At 41.3% G+C, this 21319-nt stretch overlaps 2 protein-coding genes across 6 annotated transcripts; both read right to left on the bottom strand.

Moving 5' to 3' along the window:
• Nucleotides 1-1073: 1073 nt before the first annotated feature.
• On the bottom strand, nucleotides 1074-21270 carry LOC121871091. 5 transcript variants are annotated; one of them, XM_042373226.1, is made up of 12 exons: nucleotides 21126-21270; nucleotides 19990-20163; nucleotides 19752-19823; nucleotides 19506-19607; nucleotides 19112-19396; nucleotides 18793-18924; nucleotides 18309-18479; nucleotides 17721-17870; nucleotides 17066-17218; nucleotides 16804-16962; nucleotides 15512-15859; nucleotides 1074-1964 (listed from the first exon to the last, which is right to left on the bottom strand). In XM_042373226.1, exons 2-12 carry the CDS (start codon nucleotides 20161-20163, stop codon nucleotides 1230-1232), a joined length of 2481 nt encoding a protein of 826 aa, XP_042229160.1. In that variant the 5' UTR covers nucleotides 21126-21270; the 3' UTR covers nucleotides 1074-1229. The 5 variants fall into 5 exon arrangements, with proteins under 5 accessions (XP_042229160.1, XP_042229163.1, XP_042229159.1 ...); XM_042373229.1 differs by lacking the exon at nucleotides 15512-15859 and having other exon boundaries at nucleotides 1074-2312; XM_042373225.1 differs by lacking the exon at nucleotides 1074-1964 and having other exon boundaries at nucleotides 14596-15859; nucleotides 21126-21267.
• LOC121871094 lies at nucleotides 6422-11465 on the bottom strand. Its single transcript, XM_042373238.1, has 5 exons — nucleotides 11423-11465; nucleotides 9350-9424; nucleotides 9121-9162; nucleotides 6798-6899; nucleotides 6422-6688 (listed from the first exon to the last, which is right to left on the bottom strand). Exons 2-5 carry the CDS (start codon nucleotides 9422-9424, stop codon nucleotides 6437-6439), a joined length of 471 nt encoding a protein of 156 aa, XP_042229172.1. The 5' UTR covers nucleotides 11423-11465; the 3' UTR covers nucleotides 6422-6436.
• Nucleotides 21271-21319: the final 49 nt, after the last annotated feature.

Genomic DNA, 21319 nt, shown 5'->3' with positions numbered 1-21319 from the left:
GCGAGCGCAGTTGGCGGTATTTGGTATGGGTTATAGTTTGTCTCCTCAATGTGGGGTGGCGAGACTGTCGCAACATTTACTAGCAACACTCGTCTTGCCCGCGGTACCCACCGTTTCTGCGGGTATGTCAGTTACATAAGAATAGCCCATTATAATACATTCTTCTTTCCTCACACAGACAAACTGTGGAATGCTTTGCCTTCTTCTGTGTTTCCATACTCTTACAACGTCTCACTTCAAAAAGCTGGTTTTCCGGCATCTTCGTGGTGTAGCTTAACATACTCTTTTTCTCCTCAAAATGTTATTTTTGTACTTTTAACCCCCCCCCCCCTGGCCTCTGTGTGGGGCAATGACCCGTGCCTGAGTGGACTATTTTTTTTTTACGTTAGGTTGTTATATATATATATATATATATATATATATATATATATATATATATATATATATATATATATATATATATATACTGTATATATATATATACACCGGTAGCTGCCTGTGGGCAAGATGGTTCTTGCAAACAAAAGAACCTTTTTTTGGTCACTTGGGTCATATTCTGATATTGGTGGGGAATCCATTTACCTCGAGGAGAATCTTTTAACTACAATCATGTTTCAATGTATAACAAAAAGTTGTATCCCAACTGACACACGTACTGTACCCCGATGTTACTATAGAGTGACTGAGTGGATATAATAACGCTCTTCTGTTTCGCTTCCAGGGCACTCCCAGTCCATTTAACTAACTTTACAGTTGAGGAAATGAAGAAAGTCGAGTACTGTGCTGAAGGCTTAGTGTAAAGTATGTTATATACTGTACATGCCGTCAGGTTCATGGGACCAACTTTCAGTTTTCGCTAAGTAATAAAGGTTAGTTTTGCCCAGCAAAATGATCAAAGGCACTTTTTCCAAGTTTATCAATAACCTTCTAATAGTTATTACATGAAATAAAGAGAAAATTCTCACTGTTCTGCCAAACTTCGGGAGTCTCCACGTCCCAAATTAGTTTCAGGTATTTCCCAGGAATAAATGTAAATAAAGCAATAAACATTATGTTTAAATGCAGCCGAAAGATTCTCAATTAACAAATTTATTAGAAAGATAAATATCATGGACCTTATTTTTATCATATCATATAATTATGCTCCTACTGTAATATTACTCATGGAAAATGCACTGTACATCATGGCAATAAGATTATGTGCTACGGGTGTAAAACTAATGGCTGGTTTACTTCTTGCCGTGCAGTAGTTGCCGTGCGGCTATGATACCATCTATCCATTCTCGGAAGAACTGCACATCCACATACACACCGGGCACATCCTTCTGGCCACAGCCGATGCCCCAGGCAGTGATACCGGCGATGTAGTAAGTGCCAGTAACGGGATCCTGGCAAGCTAAAGGTCCTCCTCCATCACCCTCACAAGCGTCCTTATTCTCCTCGCCTCCAGCACACATGAACGACTTATCCAGGATGAAAAAGGAGCCCAAGCGGGTCCCGCGTAGCAGATGCTGGCATTTGGCTTGATCGACCGTTGGCACTTCAACTTTCTTCAGGATCACTTGGTACTGACCTCCGTCAAATGCATCCTTACCCCAACCCGTAGCATAGCACCGGGTCCCATGAGGGGCTATTTGTCCTAAGTTTGGAAGACATATTGTGTTTATGTGATACTGGTATTTTATAGGCTCAGTCAGTTCTATCAGAGCAATGTCATTGTGCAAGTTTTTGGGATTGAAAAGTGGGTGTATCTCAATGTATTTTACCAATGTGTCGAAGTAATTGAGTTTTTCATCATATCTGTCAACCTGATACTCGCCCAGCCTCACGCGTAGGTCCCCTGGAGTGAATCCATTAACACAATGAGCAGCAGTGAGCAACCAGCGGTCGCCTATCAGTGAAGCTCCACACTTGTAGGTGAAGTTGGTGAAGAAGATGATGGCCTGCCAGGGGAACTCTGCAAACTCTGCTTGGTAGTAGAGGAGGTCATTGTTTTTTATACGAGTGTCTAGTGCGTAGTTGCGGGTACCACATTTATCTGCAGCAGGTAGAGTTGGATGTGGCAATGGTACTGTTGGGTTACGACAACAGACTCCGGGAACCGAGAGTCCACTACCGCTGAGGAGACACTCTGACCAGACACCATTGCTGCCGTAGGGGACGTAGTTGGAGGCACTGTCGAGGATTTCTCCCTGGCAGAGGATCTCCGGCAGACACACAGAATTGCTAGGGCAGGTGTCCAGGACAGGCACGGGAGGCGGCGGAGCAGGGTAGCAGCACGCGCCCACTATGTTGGGGTTCACGTAGCATGGCTGGAGAGACAATCTTATTACAGTATATAATTATCAACTGTAGAATTTTGTTTTTGTTTTTACTGATAAGGCAAAAAATCGGTAATTATACCGTTATGAATCCATAATTCTGGAATACTCCACTTTCAATATGAAATGACAAACGGATTTTATTATAATGTTTTTATAACATAATAAGAAATTATCTGCTCACCATTTACTGTAAGTCAACATTCCATTCTGAAGAAAGATCCGTTTTCCAAATTACGATACGTAATATCTACTTCCTTAATTACAAATGTAGTTTTGCATTCACAGGATATTCATCAACTTTACAGATAAAGATAGTTTGATCTTTTTAATTATTGCCATAATAATGTAGTCAGTGACAACCCCACACATGATAATGCTTAGCTATTTATTAATCTATTTTTTCTCAATCTACTTCATTTTTAAAATATCTTTAGTTCAACATACTGTATATCTTATATTCTAATGTCTTATAACTGGCGAGCACTGTAGTGTCAACTAGCAACAGTTATCTTGAGCTGTTGTGGTGAGAGTGAACACTTACCGAGTTGGAGGAAGAAGCGGTGTTGCCTTCGTAGTAGCAGAGATCAGACACCAGGCAGGTCTCCCCCCCGGGGCAGATGAGAACAGGCGGTGGGGGGGCACAGCATACACCCACCAACTCGCCACCTCCCTCTAAGTAGCATCTCTACACAGATAATAGTTTTATTAGAGAGTGAACTTCTTTTATATTTGCTCATGTCTTACACTTGCCACTAAACAAATATCAGAAATTTCCTGACTATCTTCCTATACTCTAGGTCTAGCTATTCATCTCACATACTTGTAGATTTATTATTATTGCTGCGTACTCTATGAGACTTTATTAATTTTTTCAGTCATTATTGCCTAAACTGGGGGTATAAGTTTTGTAGTGGTGGCCAGGAGTGGTAGAAGAAATGGCTGTTAAGATTCAATGTCACAAAGTGTAAGAGGATACACCCAGGTCGTACCAACAGAAAGGAGGCTATCACATGTCCCAACGGGACGAAGAAACAGCATTAGCAGAGAACGAATGTGAAAAGGACCTGGGTGTGTATGTTGACAACGAACTAGTTCTCGGGCCATTGTGAGAAGGTGAATTAAGCATCTAAGCTAATGGGCCTCATAGGTAGGTCGTTCAGATATCTATATACCTCGTAACGCTCTTCAAGGGCGAGGTGCTTCCCCGTTTGAAATACTGTCACTGTCTGGTCCCCGAGATATGCCTAGAGACTGTCAGTTACCTAGGGCGATTAGAACGCCTGCAGTTGCCTAACTTATACAATAGGCGGACAAGGGATGACTTAATTGAATTTATAAACATCTCAGAGGGTAGTACTCAATCTAGAGTTCATACCTGGAGCTGGCGGATGCCCGCTCAATTAGGGGTCGAAGAAGCTAAAAATTCCGAAAATTGTGACGGCAAATGTTTTCAGAGTGTGAATTGTAAAATCTTGGAACAATCTGCCTGAGAATGTTGTGGCGACACCGAGTATGAGTTCATTCAAGACCAGATACATTATGGAGTCATACGTTATAGAGACGTGACCGACGGCTCAAGCGGCTAACGAGCCGATCAGTGGCGAAGAGGATAAAAGTAAAAGTAATGTAGACAGCACTTATGAAGATGGAGTTTCTTTCCTCTCTGAAAGCACCATATGTTAAACAAGCTTACGTCATGATGACAGAGAGTTCATTCATATTCTTTATTTGGAAGAGTTTGTAATGGTGTATGGTAGTGGTGAGTAGTATGCATCAATGGACCATTCAATGGCCAACAAAGTGCTGTAGCAGTATTCAAAAGTACACATTAAATACCCTGAAAATGTGTGTAAAACATTAAATTTAGTAAATTAATGGCATGAAAATTTTAAACAGATAAATTGAAATGAGTGCAACCAAGGATTCTGTTATTTATTGTCCAGCAATCCTTGGTACAACTCCGCCCCTGACAACGCCGCCCCTGACCCACCAGGCGGAGGTTTCAACGAACTGTTGACAACCATCATCCAACCTTCATTCGACCACAATGTTTCTCTTTTAGGTCTTGACTGTATGGCTTATTCTCACAAGTTTACGAGAATTTTAGACTTCATCCTACAAGAAGGCATTCACTTAAGTCCAACAAGAGACAACGTGAAAAAAGCTACTTTCTTGCCAGTCGCCCTATCCACACCAACAATGCTCCCTCCTACACTAACGACGTTGTTCTCCCCTACACCAACAAGAGCCTCCAGCACCTACGTGATGTAGCCCCACGTCCAAGATGCTAGTGCCAGCGATGTTGATGGTGCCCTGGGCGGTGCACTGATGGTTGGGGACACACACTCGTGTTCCGGGGCACGTCTGCAGAGGCGCGGGGACGTGCGGGGTACAGCACACACCAGCTGGAGCGTTCGGTTCCAAGAAGCAATCCTGCACACAACAACAGATACGTGTTACAATGCAAATTGAAGCGATCATTGATTGATCCTTGGCCAATGGAAAATCTAGGCTTATAATGATTAATGGCGGTATTCATAGAGTAAGCATATACAGTGTATATATATATATATATATATATATATATATATATATATATATATATATATATATATATATATATATATATATATATATATATATATATATATATATATATATATATTACTTTTTTGCGAAATCGGCTATTGTGCAAAATTTCCGACATGCAATTATTATTAATATTTATTTACTTTATTTTATTTTATTTTTTTTATTTTTTTTTACGGGAATTAGCCCACCCGGGCACAGGTCGAACGACCCACAACGGGGCCTAGGGGGCCCACGAAGATGCTGGAAAACCAGCTTTTTAAAGTGAGACAGATTGTATAAGTATGGAAGCACAGAAGAAGGCAGAGTATTCGAGAGTTTGGCTGTGTGAGGAAAGAAGGAGGTACTATAATGGGTTATTCTAGTGTGACCGACATCCACAGAGAAACGGTGGGCACCATGGGCAAGACGTGTGTTACGAGCCCACGGCCTTGCCGGCGGTACACAGGATGCCAAATCCACCGAACATTGCCCGTTAAAGTCCCTGTAAAAGAGAGAGAGTAAAGCAACATTGCGGCGAAGAGAAAGGGAAGAAAGATTGTCGACTAAAGGAGGAGAGTTAATAAGACGAAATGACTTTGATTTCACCCTATCTAACAGATGGACAGTAGAAGAGCCACCCCAGATATGAGAGCAGCACTCCAAGTTAGGACGAATGACTCCAATGAAAGTTAAAAAAAAAAGAACAGGACCACTTAACTGTGTATCAATCTAAACGAACCATCCTAACCTAACCTAACCTCTCACTTAACCTAACCATAGGGTTAGGTTAGTTTAGGTTGTCTAACGTATTTTGCAAAATTACCAATATGCATTGCGGTAATTTTGTAAAATAACCGATTTCGCAAAAAATAACGGAACACATATATTGCACACAGCGCGGGGGTCCTGACCTTCAATTTGCCGCTGTGATCGGTGACAAGAGTGCCGTCACAGGTGCCGTGAGGAAGACACACGTCACCCGGCGTACACGACGGTAATTTGCAGCATTTAGCCGCCACCGACGGGTAGTCAGGGTTAATACACTGTTGAAAAATTATGGAGATAAGTAACCTAAGAATCTATATATATATAAAACAAAGAAGTCTGTCTGTGTGTCCGCACGAGAATCTCGGAAACTACTTTACCGATCTGTAGTGATGATGGATGGTGTTATATGTAGTGATGATGGGTGTTGTTATATGTAGTGATGATGGGTGGTGTTATATGTAGTGATGATTAGACAATAAAATAATAACAGTTTAATGCTAAAAAAATATACTTTGCTGTACTGTTGTAGTGAAAAACATGGTGGAACTTACATACACCGTTAATGATAACTATTGGTGGAAGAAGAAGTTTTGGAGACTGAACAGTGAGACAATGTGGAGCCTCCCGGTGGGTGGCATCCTACCGTGGCCTAGCGAATGCGTTTTTGCTAGTTCTGTATATAAAATATCTATGAAAAAAATTTATTGTGAAGTTAGATTTTGATCACCATACATCACAATATGAATTGACTATTATTCACACGTAAAACATCGCTAGATATATCTCAAAACACTCACAGTCACAGAGGTAGGTCTATTGCGCGGATTCAAGATGCCAATTCCAGAGGTGTTTAGCTCTCCGTCATGGCAGAGATATGTGGGCACGCAGTCATGTCCTTCATTACAGAATGTCGAGGTTGTCACGCCTGTGCTTCCCGCGATACCACCAACAGGGTGACGATTTGGATCCACGGTGCCGGGGACGCTGCAGCAGACCTTGTGTGGTTCTAAGCAATGTTGTACTGTCTGTGGGAGATGTTGAATATAATAACTCTCGCGTGGTTTTGGTGAAGAAATTGTATCAGTAGTCAAGTCACCAGAAAACATTTCTGTAAAAACGAAGAATACTACTCACTCCAAGGAGCACCGAGGAAGTTATACGAACGTCCAGCAAGCCACTCCCATCCGTGATGACCTTGCCGTTCAAACACAAATTCCGGTCTACACATTCATGATGCTGGGGAATATATTATGTATATATGTAATTAACTTTTCTGTAATTGTTGATTAACTACAGAATCATAGAAAACTTCATGTTGCTACCAGCACTTGTAAGGCATTACACACATTGTCATATTTAGGTGAAAATTCACGATGTTTTTTTTAGCTATAGGCTTCTCTCTCTCATCTCCCAAAACCTTGACATGTTTTGTTATTGTTATGACGTTATTACTGCGTCACACTAGCACCTTTTCTGTAATTTTCTTGCATAAATTTTCTAAAGATTGTCATTTTTCTGAGCATAGAGAACTAGAGCGCCTGTCTTTTTTTTTTGGGGGGGGGGGCATCCCCCTACATCCTGTGTAAGGTGAAGCGCAGAAGCGTTTACAGCGCCCAACAGGGAAGCATGCTAAGTTCATGCTTGCCTTCAGGCGTAGAAGCCTGAAGGGTCAAGGGAGTAGAAGCCTGAAGAGTCAATCGTTTTTGTCATCAAGTTATTGAAGGTTCCAGCAACTTTCCCTGAATACGAATTCGCAACTTTCGATTTACAACAGGTACAGTCACCCAAAAAAGTCCTGTCACCTCTCTTCCTGAACCACTAACCCCGAGATTCAGACTCGTGAACCCGAGGCAGTAGACACTGATACGTTACATGTAGTCTTTCCATAAATGCTTCGGATTTAAGAGTCTGAATCTCGGGGTTCGTGGTTCAGGATGAGAGGCGACACGACTTTTTTGGGTGACTGTACTTACTTTACTGCTAGGTGATCAGGGACCAATTGGGGCTAGGAAGTATGTCCAAATTTCTGTGTTCGTCAAGTGTAAACAAACATACCAGAAGTATTTACGAATATCAAAATCAGTATAAAAATCGATACATAATAATTTTAATATTTAGTTTAATTATTCTACGTGGCTCGATATTTATTTTATATAGATATCTTCATTGTCGAGTATAGATCTTGACCTGATCAAGGAAATTGGCCACGTTTCGTCTCAATGAAACGCAGACTGACCTTGTGGAAAAAAACGACAGAAGATGGGAAAGGTGGCGGAAAAAGTGCTATTGTGTATTTTTAAAACCCTGTGGGTATTCAGCATCTGCAGTATCTCTTCAAGATCACGCATCCTAATGTCAGGTGTCTTCAACACCTCTCACCATCAATCTCCCTACATACTGAGAGTAGCGACATAAGCGGTCCCATGTTTAAATAGAAAAGGTGGCTACTGGACGCCACCGAGCCCTTCCGTTCAGGTTGACCTGTAGTCACACAAATCATATTCCTGTTTCTAGTTGGAAGTGGACATAGGCCTAGTGTGTAATGTGTAATGCCGTGCTGATGTGCCATCGGATGTACTAATAGATCGGAGAAGGGATTTAAACTGTACAGATTTCCTCCAAACCCAGAAAGAAGGAAAATATGGGTAAACAAAGTCAGTCGTCTGGATTGGAAACCGTCTCCATCATCTTACTTGTGTCAGGTGTGCTTTATGGCTGTGTTGTCATACACTAGGTGAGCAGGTTCACTAGGTGAGAAGCTCACCCTTACTTTCTATAGAAATAAGTATAAAATATAAGAGATACACGGGGAATAAGGACAGATGAAGAATCCGTGTAGCCTATTAAAAGTTGTGCCAGCAAATTCTAGTCGCTTATTGTGCTTTATTTATTTCCCTTGTTTTATATAAGCTGTGTCCTTGTGTTATTCTTGCCTGACTGAAATATTACCCGCATCAGCCTTCTAATTTTCACAACACTTTGAGGGTGATCAATTTGAGAACAAGCGAATAGATGGCAAACTACAGCCACAGTAGTACAGTGTATAAACAACCAATGAATGTGACTGATAAAATACCGAGTTGGAAAGAGTGATTATTTAAACGAGTGAATTAATGCTTCTGAAAACTGATTAATTAAATAACGAGTGATTATATATGCAAACATATACTGATTATTTTTTATATTGTACTGAAGCTGGTGTGCGTCAGGCTTTTACAACTGTGCTATTTATAACTTTAATAAATGTTGTTGTTTCTGATATTTCTGAATCAGTTGATAAAGTCTTGCACCAAACTCTACTTGACACACTTCCTTCTTTTATTATTGATTTTTTTTTCAATTCCTCCTTTCTTTCCAATCGACGCTATACACAGCCGTAAAGTGATTCACTTCTACTATCGCTCTACTTACTACTAATAAATTCCGCTCGAATACACAGTTAAAAAAGAACACTAACCTGGGGACAGCCTGACTGGGCCGGCAGCACTCCCACAGCACCCTGAAAAACATGTTGGTTACTGTCGGTAATTGGTGAAGCTCTCAAATAAGCATTAGATTATACATAAAAGTATTTTCGATGTAAATTATATAATAAAACATGGATCAGAACGCTAAGACATATCAAAATATTAATATATGTATGAAAAAAGATAACCTTGTAACAACCAAGACTCGCTGTGTCTCACCTGCTGTTGGTGTGAGGCCCGGGGCATCACAACCGCTATCACTGCCACTATGTACAACACCTTGCCAGTCCTCATCTGCCACACATAATATTAAAGATTAAGTTTAGGACTGTGCATTAAAAAAAAAAAAAAATATATATATATATATATATATATATATATATATATATATATATATATATATATATATATATATATATATATATATATATATATATATATATATATATTTTTTGTGATCATAACCGAAGCTTACTTGAGCCTTATATGAGAATTGATATAATTTATTCTTTTTTTTTTTTAATAAGAGTTCACATCCTTGTAGAAACTATTCGTCCGCATCGATGAATCTCCGAGGTCATACAGTCTAATAATGTATTTGTTATGAACTGTGTGATTGTCTTAGGGATACAGTTACCAGATTTGTTTTAATATTTTTTTTGGGGGGTTATAAAATATAAATTATTATTAACCACCTTTATGGTAAATTATCACTTGTTGCCACTGTACGAAATCGAAGTCGAAACTATGTTTTTTCGATGGTTTTGGATATGTTATGAACGATTTTGGCTCTTCTGGCGCAAATCAATAGTGTCTGAGATAAAACCCCTCCCATCTCAGAATATAGAGATTTACTATAAAAATCAAGGTAAAAAGTAAAAAGTGTCTTAGAATTGTCAAAATTACCAGATCAATTATAAAATTTCCGAGATTCGTTTAGTGGCAATAAGTGAAATAATGCCACTTTTATGTGTAGAATTACTCACTTAACAAAGGTAACGAAGACAGCTGCTGATATTTCTAAATTTATGTATGGGCCTGGAACTAACTGCGCTGACATATTAGCTGGGAAACATTTCTCAATAAAGCTTTTCTACGAAGATCCGGTATTGACATGTATAAAATTGCGTATCGTCATACTGATTGAAAATATGAACAGTATTCCAGCATATAATCAAAGTAATATATATAATAAAAATTACTAATTCAAAGCCAGTAAGCGTTCAGGGGAGGGGAGTGAGAGGCGAGCAGCACCAGAAACCCACAGCCTCCCTACCTCCTGCTGCCTCCCACAGAGATTTGTTTTTTTTATTTGTCAACTTTCGTTTATTTACTCTGGGTTTATTTTCTCCCAGTGATGGACCTTCGCTCGCTGTGACCCTGACAAGTCACTTTTACATTTAACCTACATCCGTCAGGGCCTTTTTTTTTTTTTCAACATTCTGAGCCATTTGCCGAGTTAATATTGCTAACTCATTTTTGTGATGTTAATGACCAGAGATAAACTCCCAGTATATATCAACATAAGATCAAACCTAACTTAGCCCCCAGATAGCGTTAGGGTGTCTAATCTTTAGGTCTTGTCTTATATAATAATCTCTGCCCGCCCTGAATTTATCCTATGATACAAGCACACCAACGACACCACGCTTTCACTACATCACACACACTCACACACACTCACACACACTCACATGATAAAAAAATAGAGAAAGCTCATCAACTAACTTGTCCATGAGACTATAGGTAGAATGGGTTGTTATGTGTAGTAAAATTACGATTAAAACTGACTCCGCAGGTACTGTAATGGTGTCAGGCGTTAACAACAGCCACACGGACACTAACACACCCTCACAACAGACACACGGACACTAACACAACAACAGACACGGACACTAACACACCTCACAACAGCCACACGGACACTAACACACCCTCACAACAGCCACACGGACACTAACACACCTCACAACAGCCACACGGACACTAACACACCCTCACAACAGCCACACGGACACTAACACACCCTCACAACAGCCACACGGACACTAACACACCCTCACAACAGCCACACGGACACTAACACACCCTCACAACATCACCTGTATACATCTAACTCCAGACAAACACACAGTGATCTAATCCCTTACTATGATAAAGAACGGCACTACATTTTTTATATATTCATTGTAAATATTCACTGTTAAGACTAAGAGACCAACAGACACTGGCTTTAATATGTTAGGAAACGTTCGTGGTCAGTAAAACTATTTGACAGAGAATCTTGCCCACCTTTCAGATGTGTAGGTATGAGGAGAACTGCCATGTCTACTGCTGGGGTCTGCCTTTTATATATCCATGTCAAGGTAAAGGAGGTAGACTGAGAGGAGTTTCACATTTATCTCAAGCATTTACAACATGTTGACCCCACCCCCACACAGGACACTATACCACTGTAACCTCGTACCACCCAACCCCCACAGGACACTATACCACTGTAACCTCGTTGTACCCAACCCCCACAGGACACTATACCACTATAACCTCGTGCCACCCAACCCCCACAGGACACTATACCACTATAACCTTGTACCACCAAACCCCCAAAGGACACTATATCACCATAGGCTCGTGCCACCCACCCCCACACAGGACACTATACCACTGTAACCTCGTACCACCCACCCCACAACAGGACACTATACCACCATAGCCTCGTGTCACCCCACCAACAGGACACTATACCACCATAGCCTCGTGCCACCCACCACCTCACAGGACACTATACCACCATAGCCTCACCACCATAGCCTCGTGCCACCCACACAACAGGACACTATACCATAGCCTCGTGCCACCCACCCCACCACAGGACACTATACCACCATAGCCTCGTGCCACCCACCCCACAACAGGACACTATACCACCATAGCCTCGTGCCACCCACCCCACAACAGGACACTACACCATAGCCTCGTGCCACCCACCCCACAACAGGACACTATACCACCATAGCCTAGTGCCACCCCACTCGCTCGTTAGCTCGTTGTTGTACCAGGCAGTCACGCAGTACTGTAGGTGTAGAGGAAGGTTTTGACATCTTGATATGGCTTTCAAGGATTTTAAAGTTCTATTGTTTGTTTGAGAAGTAAAGCAGCATCTAAATGCTTATGTATAATTAATCAGATATATATCACAATAAAACATGTCATTGTATTTTTTATATATTTTTTGTCAAATAAGCCACTGTAAAACATATCAGTGCAGGATCTATAGAAAGGCTAAACAGATTGCAGGCTGAACTGTTCTATGAGTCAGTGTGCCAAACTAACAGTAAAATCATAACGCGGATGTTAGTCTTACTACACAGTTCACCCCTTCACTGAGGGAAGCCACTTTTAAAGCCAGACGATTTTAGTCAGCACAGAGACACGCCTCGTTTACAATGGGTTCAATAATTATTAGCTGCATATTTAAGGTAGTATCAAAGGCCACCTCAAAACCTCTCCTAATAGCTTGTTAATACAGTACGTCACGAGCGAGAGAGTTATTCGCTTCTGTTACCCCACAAACACGTATGAGCTTTGAGTTCCCAAAGTGAGATATATTATCTATTTAGAATCAATATTTATGAAGTAAATATACAAATATGGAGTTATCGTACAAAAAAAACCCGCAGGATGTGAAATATATAAACATTTAAAATTTGGATAATCTTTTTGGGAGACCCTGCACGTGGTGAGTGACAGTGACGTAGGCAAAAATATAAGTTTAATATGTAAATTAAGATATTCACGTTTGACTGTTTATCGTTATGTTTATGCTCTTCTGGTCTTTTTTTTTTTATAGATTTGCCGAAGTGTGAGTCTTGTCCTGGGTAATTGGAGGCATCTTGAGTCATCGTACCTGGTCATGAGTCACTATAACTGGTCATGAGTCACCATACCTGGTCTTGAGTCACCATACCTGGTCATGAGTCACCACAGGTTCTGCTCCTCTGACGAAAAGTTGAAATTTTACTGGATACATAAATAACGTATTCAAGTTACTCCGGCTGCCGGCATATTAAGTGAATCTTGTTCTGGAACACAATACTTGAGCTCCTAAATAATGTTTTGAACAAGGCGTTTACTCTTATATTATTGACCACAAACTAAGCCCCGATATGTGGTTATTCATATACTGTAATTTCGTTTTCTCTGTTCATTATCGAAATGAATCAACAACATTAAGAAAGGTGTTAAATTATTGTGTAAACATTATTACACAATAATTTTCCATACCTTTCTTAATGTTGTGATTCATAATTGGTTATAAGAAATAAAAAGCATATGTCATTTTGAAGATTATTATGCAAGGTTTTAAGCTGTGGGGACTACAGCATATCAGCCGGCTGCCTGCCTGATGAGCTTGATGGTCCAGTAGCCTGGGCCCTCTCCTCATTACTGGAACTTTCTATAACATCTGAACCATGATGTCTATGACCTTTGAACTTTTATAATTCTAAAAAGTCTCGTGATGATCCTGCACCAACGACCAGGTCGGGTAAATGAGTTAAGTATAAGTATTCTATACAATTTCCACCGTTTTATACCTATATATCCCAACCAAATTTCAGTTGTCATCAAAGGTGTGAACCGTCTTGCAGTTTGGAGTAAGGATATTCTCACACCACACGAATAAGAAAACTTCCTGGACGATATTTCACTATTGGTTAAAAAGAACGTAAGATTCTGTATCTTCAAGAGGTTTTCAAGTCAGGTTGGAAGAAGCAGACACCCGAAGGAGCGAGGCGGACACCCCAATGCATGAGAAGGGAGGCTAGTAACAACGACCTTTTAGCGACTCTTTAGGTCTAATAAGAAGAGCAACACTTCTAGTCCAGCAGAAAATTAATGAAATTCTGATTAAGTTTCTAGATTTGGACGTCCAACTTGCAGGAAGAATTTATAATAAATCCCCTTTAATGGAATTATAGAAAAAAACGGGGGGTAGGGGAGGGGTTCTTTTCACATACTTAAGCGAACATGCTGGTCAAGGATTTAAATGCAATTGTTCCAGGACTTTAAATATTTGTTTACAATATATTCTTCCTATCACAGCCTTTACACCCGGCAATCTTAACGTTTTAGCTCACTATTATCATGGTGTGAAAGGCGGCGGTTTTTCCAGATGTAATGGAGTACTGTAGCTCATACGCCGACATCAACATTTGTATCCCACATCACTTAACCCAACTTGTCAGGCAATTCTTATTGTAGCTTTTCCCATGGACGATAATTCATATTTAGCACTAGATTACTTCAAAGTAAGTTACTCTGCCTAAGGTTATGTTTTCGCAGTTACATCATTTAATTAGGAAGTTTTTGCTTGAACAAACTAGTTTCTAGTTAGCAGACTTCAACTATTCACATGACGTATGTAAGGGTGGCAGTAAATATTACGGTCCAATGTACCCAACAGATTCTCAGATAATCCATTTATTTAAAAAAACAAATAAAAGATACAGTATATCACAGACTATATTTTCGAGTATTACATTGTAATAAGGTTCCTAATATTATAAATAGACATAATGCATCAGGGAAGGAAGAACATTACAAACAGCAAGATCAGTAACGGTTTCACTACCCGCCATACGAAGCCTGGTTCTGCTCCTGCTGCGGTTGTTGTTGACCAACGACACCATCTATCCATTCTCGGAAGAACTCCACATCCACATACACACCGGGCACATCCTTCTGGCCGCAGCCGATGCCCCAGGCAGTGATACCGGCGATGTAGTAATTGCCAGTAACGGGATCCTGGCAGGCTAAAGGTCCTCCTCCATCACCCTCACAAGCGTCCTTATTCTCCTCGCCTCCAGCACACATGAACGACTTATCCAGGATGAAATAGCGGCCCAAGCGGGTCTTGCGTAGCAGATTCTGGCAGGTGTTAAACTCTACTGCTGGTACTTCAACCTTCTTCAGGATCACTTGGTACTGACCGCCGTCAAATGCATCCTTACCCCAACCCGTAGCATAGCACCGGGTCCCCTGGGGGGTTATTTGGTCATAGTTGGGAAGACATATTGTGTTTATGTGATACTGGAATTTTATAGGCTCGGTCAGTTCTATCAGAGCAATGTCATGGTGCAAGTTATCGGGATTGAAAAGTGGGTGTATCTCAATGTATTTTACCAATGTGTCGAAGTAATTGAGTACTTCATCATATCTGTCAACCTGATACTCGCCCAGCCTCACGCGTAGGTCACCTGGAGTAAATCCATTAACACAATGAGCAGCAGTGAGCAACCAGCGGTCGCCTATCAGTGAAGCTCCACACTTGTAGGTGAAGTTGGTGAAGAAGATAATGGCCTGCCAGGGGAACTCTGCAAACTCTGCTTGGTAGTAGAGGAGGTCATTGTTTTTTATACGAGTGTCTAGTGCGTAGTTGCGGACTCCGCACTTTTCTGCAGCAGGTAGAGTTGGATCTACTGGCGGTACTGTTGGGTTACGACAACAGACTCCGGGAACCGAGAGTCCACTACCACTGAGGAGACACTCTGACCAGACGCCTTCATTGCCGTAGGGGACGTAGTTGGATGTACTGTCGAGGATTTCTCCCTGACAGAGGATCTCCGGCAGACATACAGAATTACTAGGGCAAACGTCCAGGATAGGCACGGGAGGCGGCGGAGCAGTGTGGCAGCACACGCCCACGATGTTGGGGTTCACGTAGCATGGCTGGAGAGAGAGAGAAAGAGAAACTAGTTAGACATTTGACACCTGGTTCTTTTACCGAAAAGGAACATTGTTTTCAGTTATTCTACAGTTATGTGAACCCGTAATTCCGAGACACTTAACAATACATGAATTGAGATAAATTTCACTGCAGCTTTTTTCATCGTGATTATCTGCACAAGATTAAATAAAGTACTTTTCCTCTAGACAGTTTGCTGCGATACGTGAATTGTGGCAATATTTAACGACAGTAAGTTATTCACACATTCAAGAAATGGTTTAAATATTTAGGACATACTGTACATTTAACTTATTTTCAATGTAATGGATCTATTCTCCGAAATATGTTCGGAACTATACATGTATATTCCTTTTTAACAAAACGCTATTTTTTAACCAACAAACTAATTAGAGTAAAATTTAATTTGTTATCAAGTTCCGTTTATTCATTAATCCATTACATTTTAGAACTTGTACAATCTCAAACGTAGGTTGTATTAGGAGGGACAGTCAGCGACAAAACTGTCTTTCTAGTTTTTATGAATGGATAGCGGAACACTCCAGCCTTCGTCCGTCACGTTCTTCGAGAAACGTTTGAACCAACCCAGAGTTTTCAAGCTATCCTTGTCCGTTTATCATGACAAATCTATAATTCATCATATTAACCACTTCGGGATGTTTCGAACCATGATACACTTCATGTGTAGACAGCTTCTCGTCTCGGATGAATCGTGCTTCCCAGTCAGGTATACCAACTATTCATAATTATGTAGTCGAGAAAAATCTTCGATTCAGTTTTAGTCACCTTTAAAAAATAAGAAAAACCGGAAGATAGTGTTATCTCATCTACAGATCAGCAAGAGGCTAATAGCATTGAGAGTCAAATAACTCTCCTTATGGGTATCTTAAGTAAGGATGAAGAGTTGGTGGTGAAAGTGATCGCTTACCACGTTGGAGGGAGAGTCAAGGTTTACAGCCGCCAAGTCGGGATGGTAGTAGCAAAGATCAGACACCAGGCAGGACTCTCCAACTCCGGGGCAGGTGCTGACGGGCTCGGGGGGCACGCAACACTCACCTACAGCACCGTCGGTTCCCAAGTAACATGCCTACACAAAAATAAATATTTGTTTATACAATGTCTAAAAATTTATTTTATGAATGTTTACATTAACAGTAACTCTTTCAAATAAAACCACACACAGAACTTACCTGGTTTTCCTTATTAGCGTCGACAGCAATAATACCAAGACAAGTGCCTTGTTCAACACAGACTTGGCTGCCGTCGGCGGAGCAAGTGGTGAGGGGCAGTGGGGGTGTACAACACACGCCTGCCACACTTAAGCTCGAGTCTAAATAGCAGGTCTGTTGACAAAATAGATCATATTGACAATGTTGCTTTTTATAAATATTTGTTAACCATTTCATGTAGCGGTATATATACAGACGAGTGAGTGTATAGTCTTTCCGTGGAAGATTTCTGCCTTTAATCTACATACTTCACTAATATTATTCACTAAATTCAACATGTTAAATATTCATGTGCTGGTATTTTTACATTAATAACTTTTATACGAGTCGACTGTGCGCGTCTCCTTTCTCAGACTACAATAAAAAGGCTTATCTTCTGTAGTAAACAATGAGCAACTGTGTATAGTGTATTATCTGCGTTATGTTGGCGATATAATTTTAGTAAATTTATGGAGGAACACTAAACAGTTGTGGGTTCCCGCCAATGTAGGATAATGAACAGGTTGCAAAAGTTATGGTTAAGCTTCTGTACACCATTATCTCTCTTACAACTTCATAGACTAAAAACAACGGTAATATTTTGCAGGCAAGTTATCTTGTACTAGTAAACACTCACCTGGTACTCGTTGTATGGGTTGAGGGTAATAACGCCAAGACAGGTATCCTCATGGACACACACCTGGCTGTCGCCTCCTGGGCACACCTCCAGGGGTGGGGGAGGCTGACAGCACACACCTGTTGTACCGGCATCGTCTAGGATGCATGTCTGGGAAGATGGAGGGGGAGGGGGCCAATGTACTCCTGACAGTCTTCATAACCCTGAACTATCTCTTAATATATTTATAAGATGTTACCGACAATCATGGATGGGCTTTCTATATTTGTTTATTGTACGTTCAAAACCTTCATTATAAACCTGCTTAATCTCTCTCCTCCAGAGTATAGTCTACCACGATGGTTTCTCACTATCACCAAGTCATCATGTTGAGAAGACCAAATGTCCACCATAATCCAAGTCTAATAAGTTAAACTGTTCGAGCTCAAGTTCCATGTAAAATAATTGTGGATGCATCTTGTTATGGATTAAAGGGTTGTGGCAAAGTACTATAACACACAATACTCTAATCATATCAGTCTAATAATTATTAATCTGCCAACGCACACTAACGCCCCCAGGACACCAACTAGAGCCTCCAGCACCTACGTGAAGCATCCTCTGGTCGATGATGCCAACGCCATCGGTGTTGATGGAGCCCTGGGCAGTGCACACATGGTTGGGGACACACACTCGTGTTCCGGGGCACGTCTGCAGAGGCGCGGGGACAGGCGGGGTACAGCACACACCAGCTTCAGCGCCTGGCTCCAAGAAGCAATCCTGCACACAACAGATACGTATAATAGTCATTTTAAGTTTAATTAAAGTTCTTTCATTGTCAGTACAGAGTCTCGTACACGAGTAATGCAATTGTTATAGGTTTCTATGCAAAATAACAGTTCTAAAGGATTTGCAAGTACCTCATGAAACATAAGACCCAGGGGGTCCAGCGACTATTTACATAGTGATGGAGTACTGCCCCCTGTGAGTCAGGATCTTATCCGGGTTTTTTTTCCTGGTAGTAACCAGCAAGAGATAGAAACAAGCGGGGAAGAATAAGAAAAAAATGCACCACAAGAAGCAGCGTCCTAACCTTGTATTTGCCTCTGTGGTCGGTGACGAGAGTGCCCTCACAGGTGTCGTGAGGGAGGCATAAGTCACCCGACGAACACGACGGCAAATTACAGCACACAGCCGGAACCGTCGGGTAGTCAGGGTTAGTGCACTGTTGACAAATTAAATTTAAATTTGCTCCCCCAAGAACTATTTCCAGAAAAAAATATACGTCCGTTATTTTGGCCTCGTCTGATAAGCAGCTACAGCAGACCAACATTGAAATAGCACAACAGTACACGGACATAACACACCACAAGCTACACGTACTGTACATCTATATTGTCTCAAACACTTACCGTGACAGGTCGGATGCGTGGGTTGATAAGGCCCACGCCGGAGGTGTTAATCTCTCCGTCATGGCAAAGGTAAGTGGGCACGCAATCCTGCTGTTCGGCGCAGTACGAGATCAGACCAGCGTCAACTTGTCCCCCACTTTGTTGTCCACCATCAACTCCTCCACCGCCAGAAACCACTTCTACAATGCCAGTACCGTCGCCGTCTCCCCTGCTTTGTTGTTGTAGGATGTGGTCGGGGATACGGCAGCAGATCTTCCCTATGCCTGGGCACGTAACTGCCGTGTTCTGGTTAAGATGAAAGTCATAGGTGTTTTTTTTTAATGAAGTTACAGAACAAAATTAATTGGGATCGAGTTATAAATAGGAATTTGGAAAAGCTAGGATCATTACTCACATCTTCTGGCACCTGCTCAGGTGTACGAGCATTCAGCAGACCAATACCATCGGTGTTGATGATGCCGTCCACACACAGCTCCCACTGTACACAGCCGTGATACTGAAAAACAGAATGCAAGGCTTCTAGTACAGTGCCTGGTGGTGATGTCTGCAGAATCATTGGAAACTTTGTTATCAGCACTACTGCGTCACTTATCCCCAACAGTTATAGGAACTTATAGAAGGTAGAGTTAGCTGTACTAACCTCAGAACAGTCAGGGGACTGCGAGGGAGTGAAGCTGGTGATCAGTTCCGTCTCCGACCCTCCTGCAGTACCCTGTAAAACACGCTGGTTACTCACTCCCATTGTCACTGGTACAGTAAGCGAATAATTAATAGGCCAAGCACAATTAAATTTTTCACCAAATAATTAGCAATGCTTATAAACGCGAAGAGCCACAATTATGTTTATAAAAAAAAAAGCGAAAGCGAGTCATTCATACATCGTCAATGAAGACACCATCTTGCTGCCACCAGAACTCGCCCTGTCCCACCTGCTGCTGCTGCGGCTGATCCACGGAAGCTCCTCCGCCGCTCACGCCAGGGTACTGAGGCCCAGCCCAGACCGTCCCAGCCACCAGCACCACCAGTATGGACACCACCTTGCCAGCTCTCATCTGCCGCCAAACAGGAAACAATATTTTTAAACTCAAGAGTTCAACGGTTGCGCGTTGCTAAACCTAAATACCCAAGATTTTCTTAGCGAATTACCATTATACCATACAGTGTGGTATAGCTTATGTCGTATAAGTTACATTCAATCAAAACAAAAATGAAAAGGCTTCACATAAAAATAGTATAAATTTTAGTCAGAATTAGAGAGCATCTTTAAGTACTAATATAATGATAAAGGTATTTATAAAAATCAAGCTTCAACCAACACGTATAGGACCAAAGGTGTAGTGGCGGTGCATGACGGGGGTAGCAGGGGTTAGGCAGCTTAACCCAGCCCCCATACCTTCACCCTGCACTTGTGTTTTCAAAAATTTAACAAACACAGGTAATTGTTCTTTCCTTAGGCCAACACCCAACCGGTTATTAAGTTTGATGAACATGTGATCACCCACTCGCCTCTTCAAAGAACGGACAGTTGACCTTATTCTTTAACCCGTCACTAAAACCATCACTTGCGTTGGATAATTCACAACCCATTACTAGTTTACTTTCTTGAAGTTTGAGTCATTTGTTAACATGAATATGACAGGTGTGGGCGTGGCAGATCAAACCCATTATTCCTTAACAGCTGTTTGGCTCTATTTATAACACTAGAATTACCGAAAAAGGTTGCAAAATTTACTTATCCGATGACACCCTTCACCGCAGAAGTTAAATTTGTTGAATTTATTACAGCGTAATAAAGTCATTAAACCTGGGCTACTATCCCTCACGACTATAAACTATTTCAATCAAGGCAGAATTCATCTAGGTTACGAGAGCTAAATGCTTATTATGATGCAAGAACACCACTTGTTAAAATGTATAACTGAAATATTCACCACGAAATGTTGATATTAACATAATAATTTCTAAGTACATAAAAACTTTCGTGACATAGACAATCTGTAATGCTTAAGCCCACCTTTCTGTCGCGTAGCTGGGAAGAGAACTGGTGTCATGTACGGCAAGGCAGTGGTTTTTATAGTTGTTGGAAGGGGGGAGGAGAGAGGGGGCTCTGGGCGGAGCTAGTGTGTCGGACCTCCCCGTCTATCCTGGGTTTCCCTGGGTTGAAGTCGCCCGGTTATCGGTGTTGATCATTGTTTATTAAGTTGTAGT

This window comes from Homarus americanus, unplaced genomic scaffold (genome assembly GCF_018991925.1).
Source record: "Homarus americanus isolate GMGI-L3 unplaced genomic scaffold, GMGI_Hamer_2.0 scaffold52512, whole genome shotgun sequence".
Classification (NCBI taxonomy): domain Eukaryota; kingdom Metazoa; phylum Arthropoda; class Malacostraca; order Decapoda; family Nephropidae; genus Homarus; species Homarus americanus.
This window is presented reverse-complemented; position numbering and strand designations above follow the sequence as displayed.

Bases quoted from the DNA above. Each gene is read 5' to 3' on its own strand.
- LOC121871094 (XM_042373238.1), bottom strand. From the start codon at position 9,424: ATGAGGACTGGCAAGGTGTTGTACATAGTGGCAGTGATAGCGGTTGTG. The intron at 9,163-9,349 runs GTGAGACACAGC...CATGTTTTTCAG, and splicing joins GGGCCTCACACCAACAGCAG to GGTGCTGTGGGAGTGCTGCC. The intron at 6,900-9,120 runs GTTAGTGTTCTT...TATATTCCCCAG, and splicing joins CCCAGTCAGGCTGTCCCCAG to CATCATGAATGTGTAGACCG.
- LOC121871091 (XM_042373225.1), bottom strand. From the start codon at position 20,163: ATGAGAGCTGGCAAGGTGGTGTCCATACTGGTGGTGCTGGTGGCTGGG. The intron at 19,824-19,989 runs GTATGAATGACT...CGTGTTTTACAG, and splicing joins ATGGTGTCTTCATTGACGAT to GGTACTGCAGGAGGGTCGGA. The intron at 16,963-17,065 runs GTAAGTTCTGTG...ATTTTTGTGTAG, and splicing joins ACGCTAATAAGGAAAACCAG to GCATGTTACTTGGGAACCGA.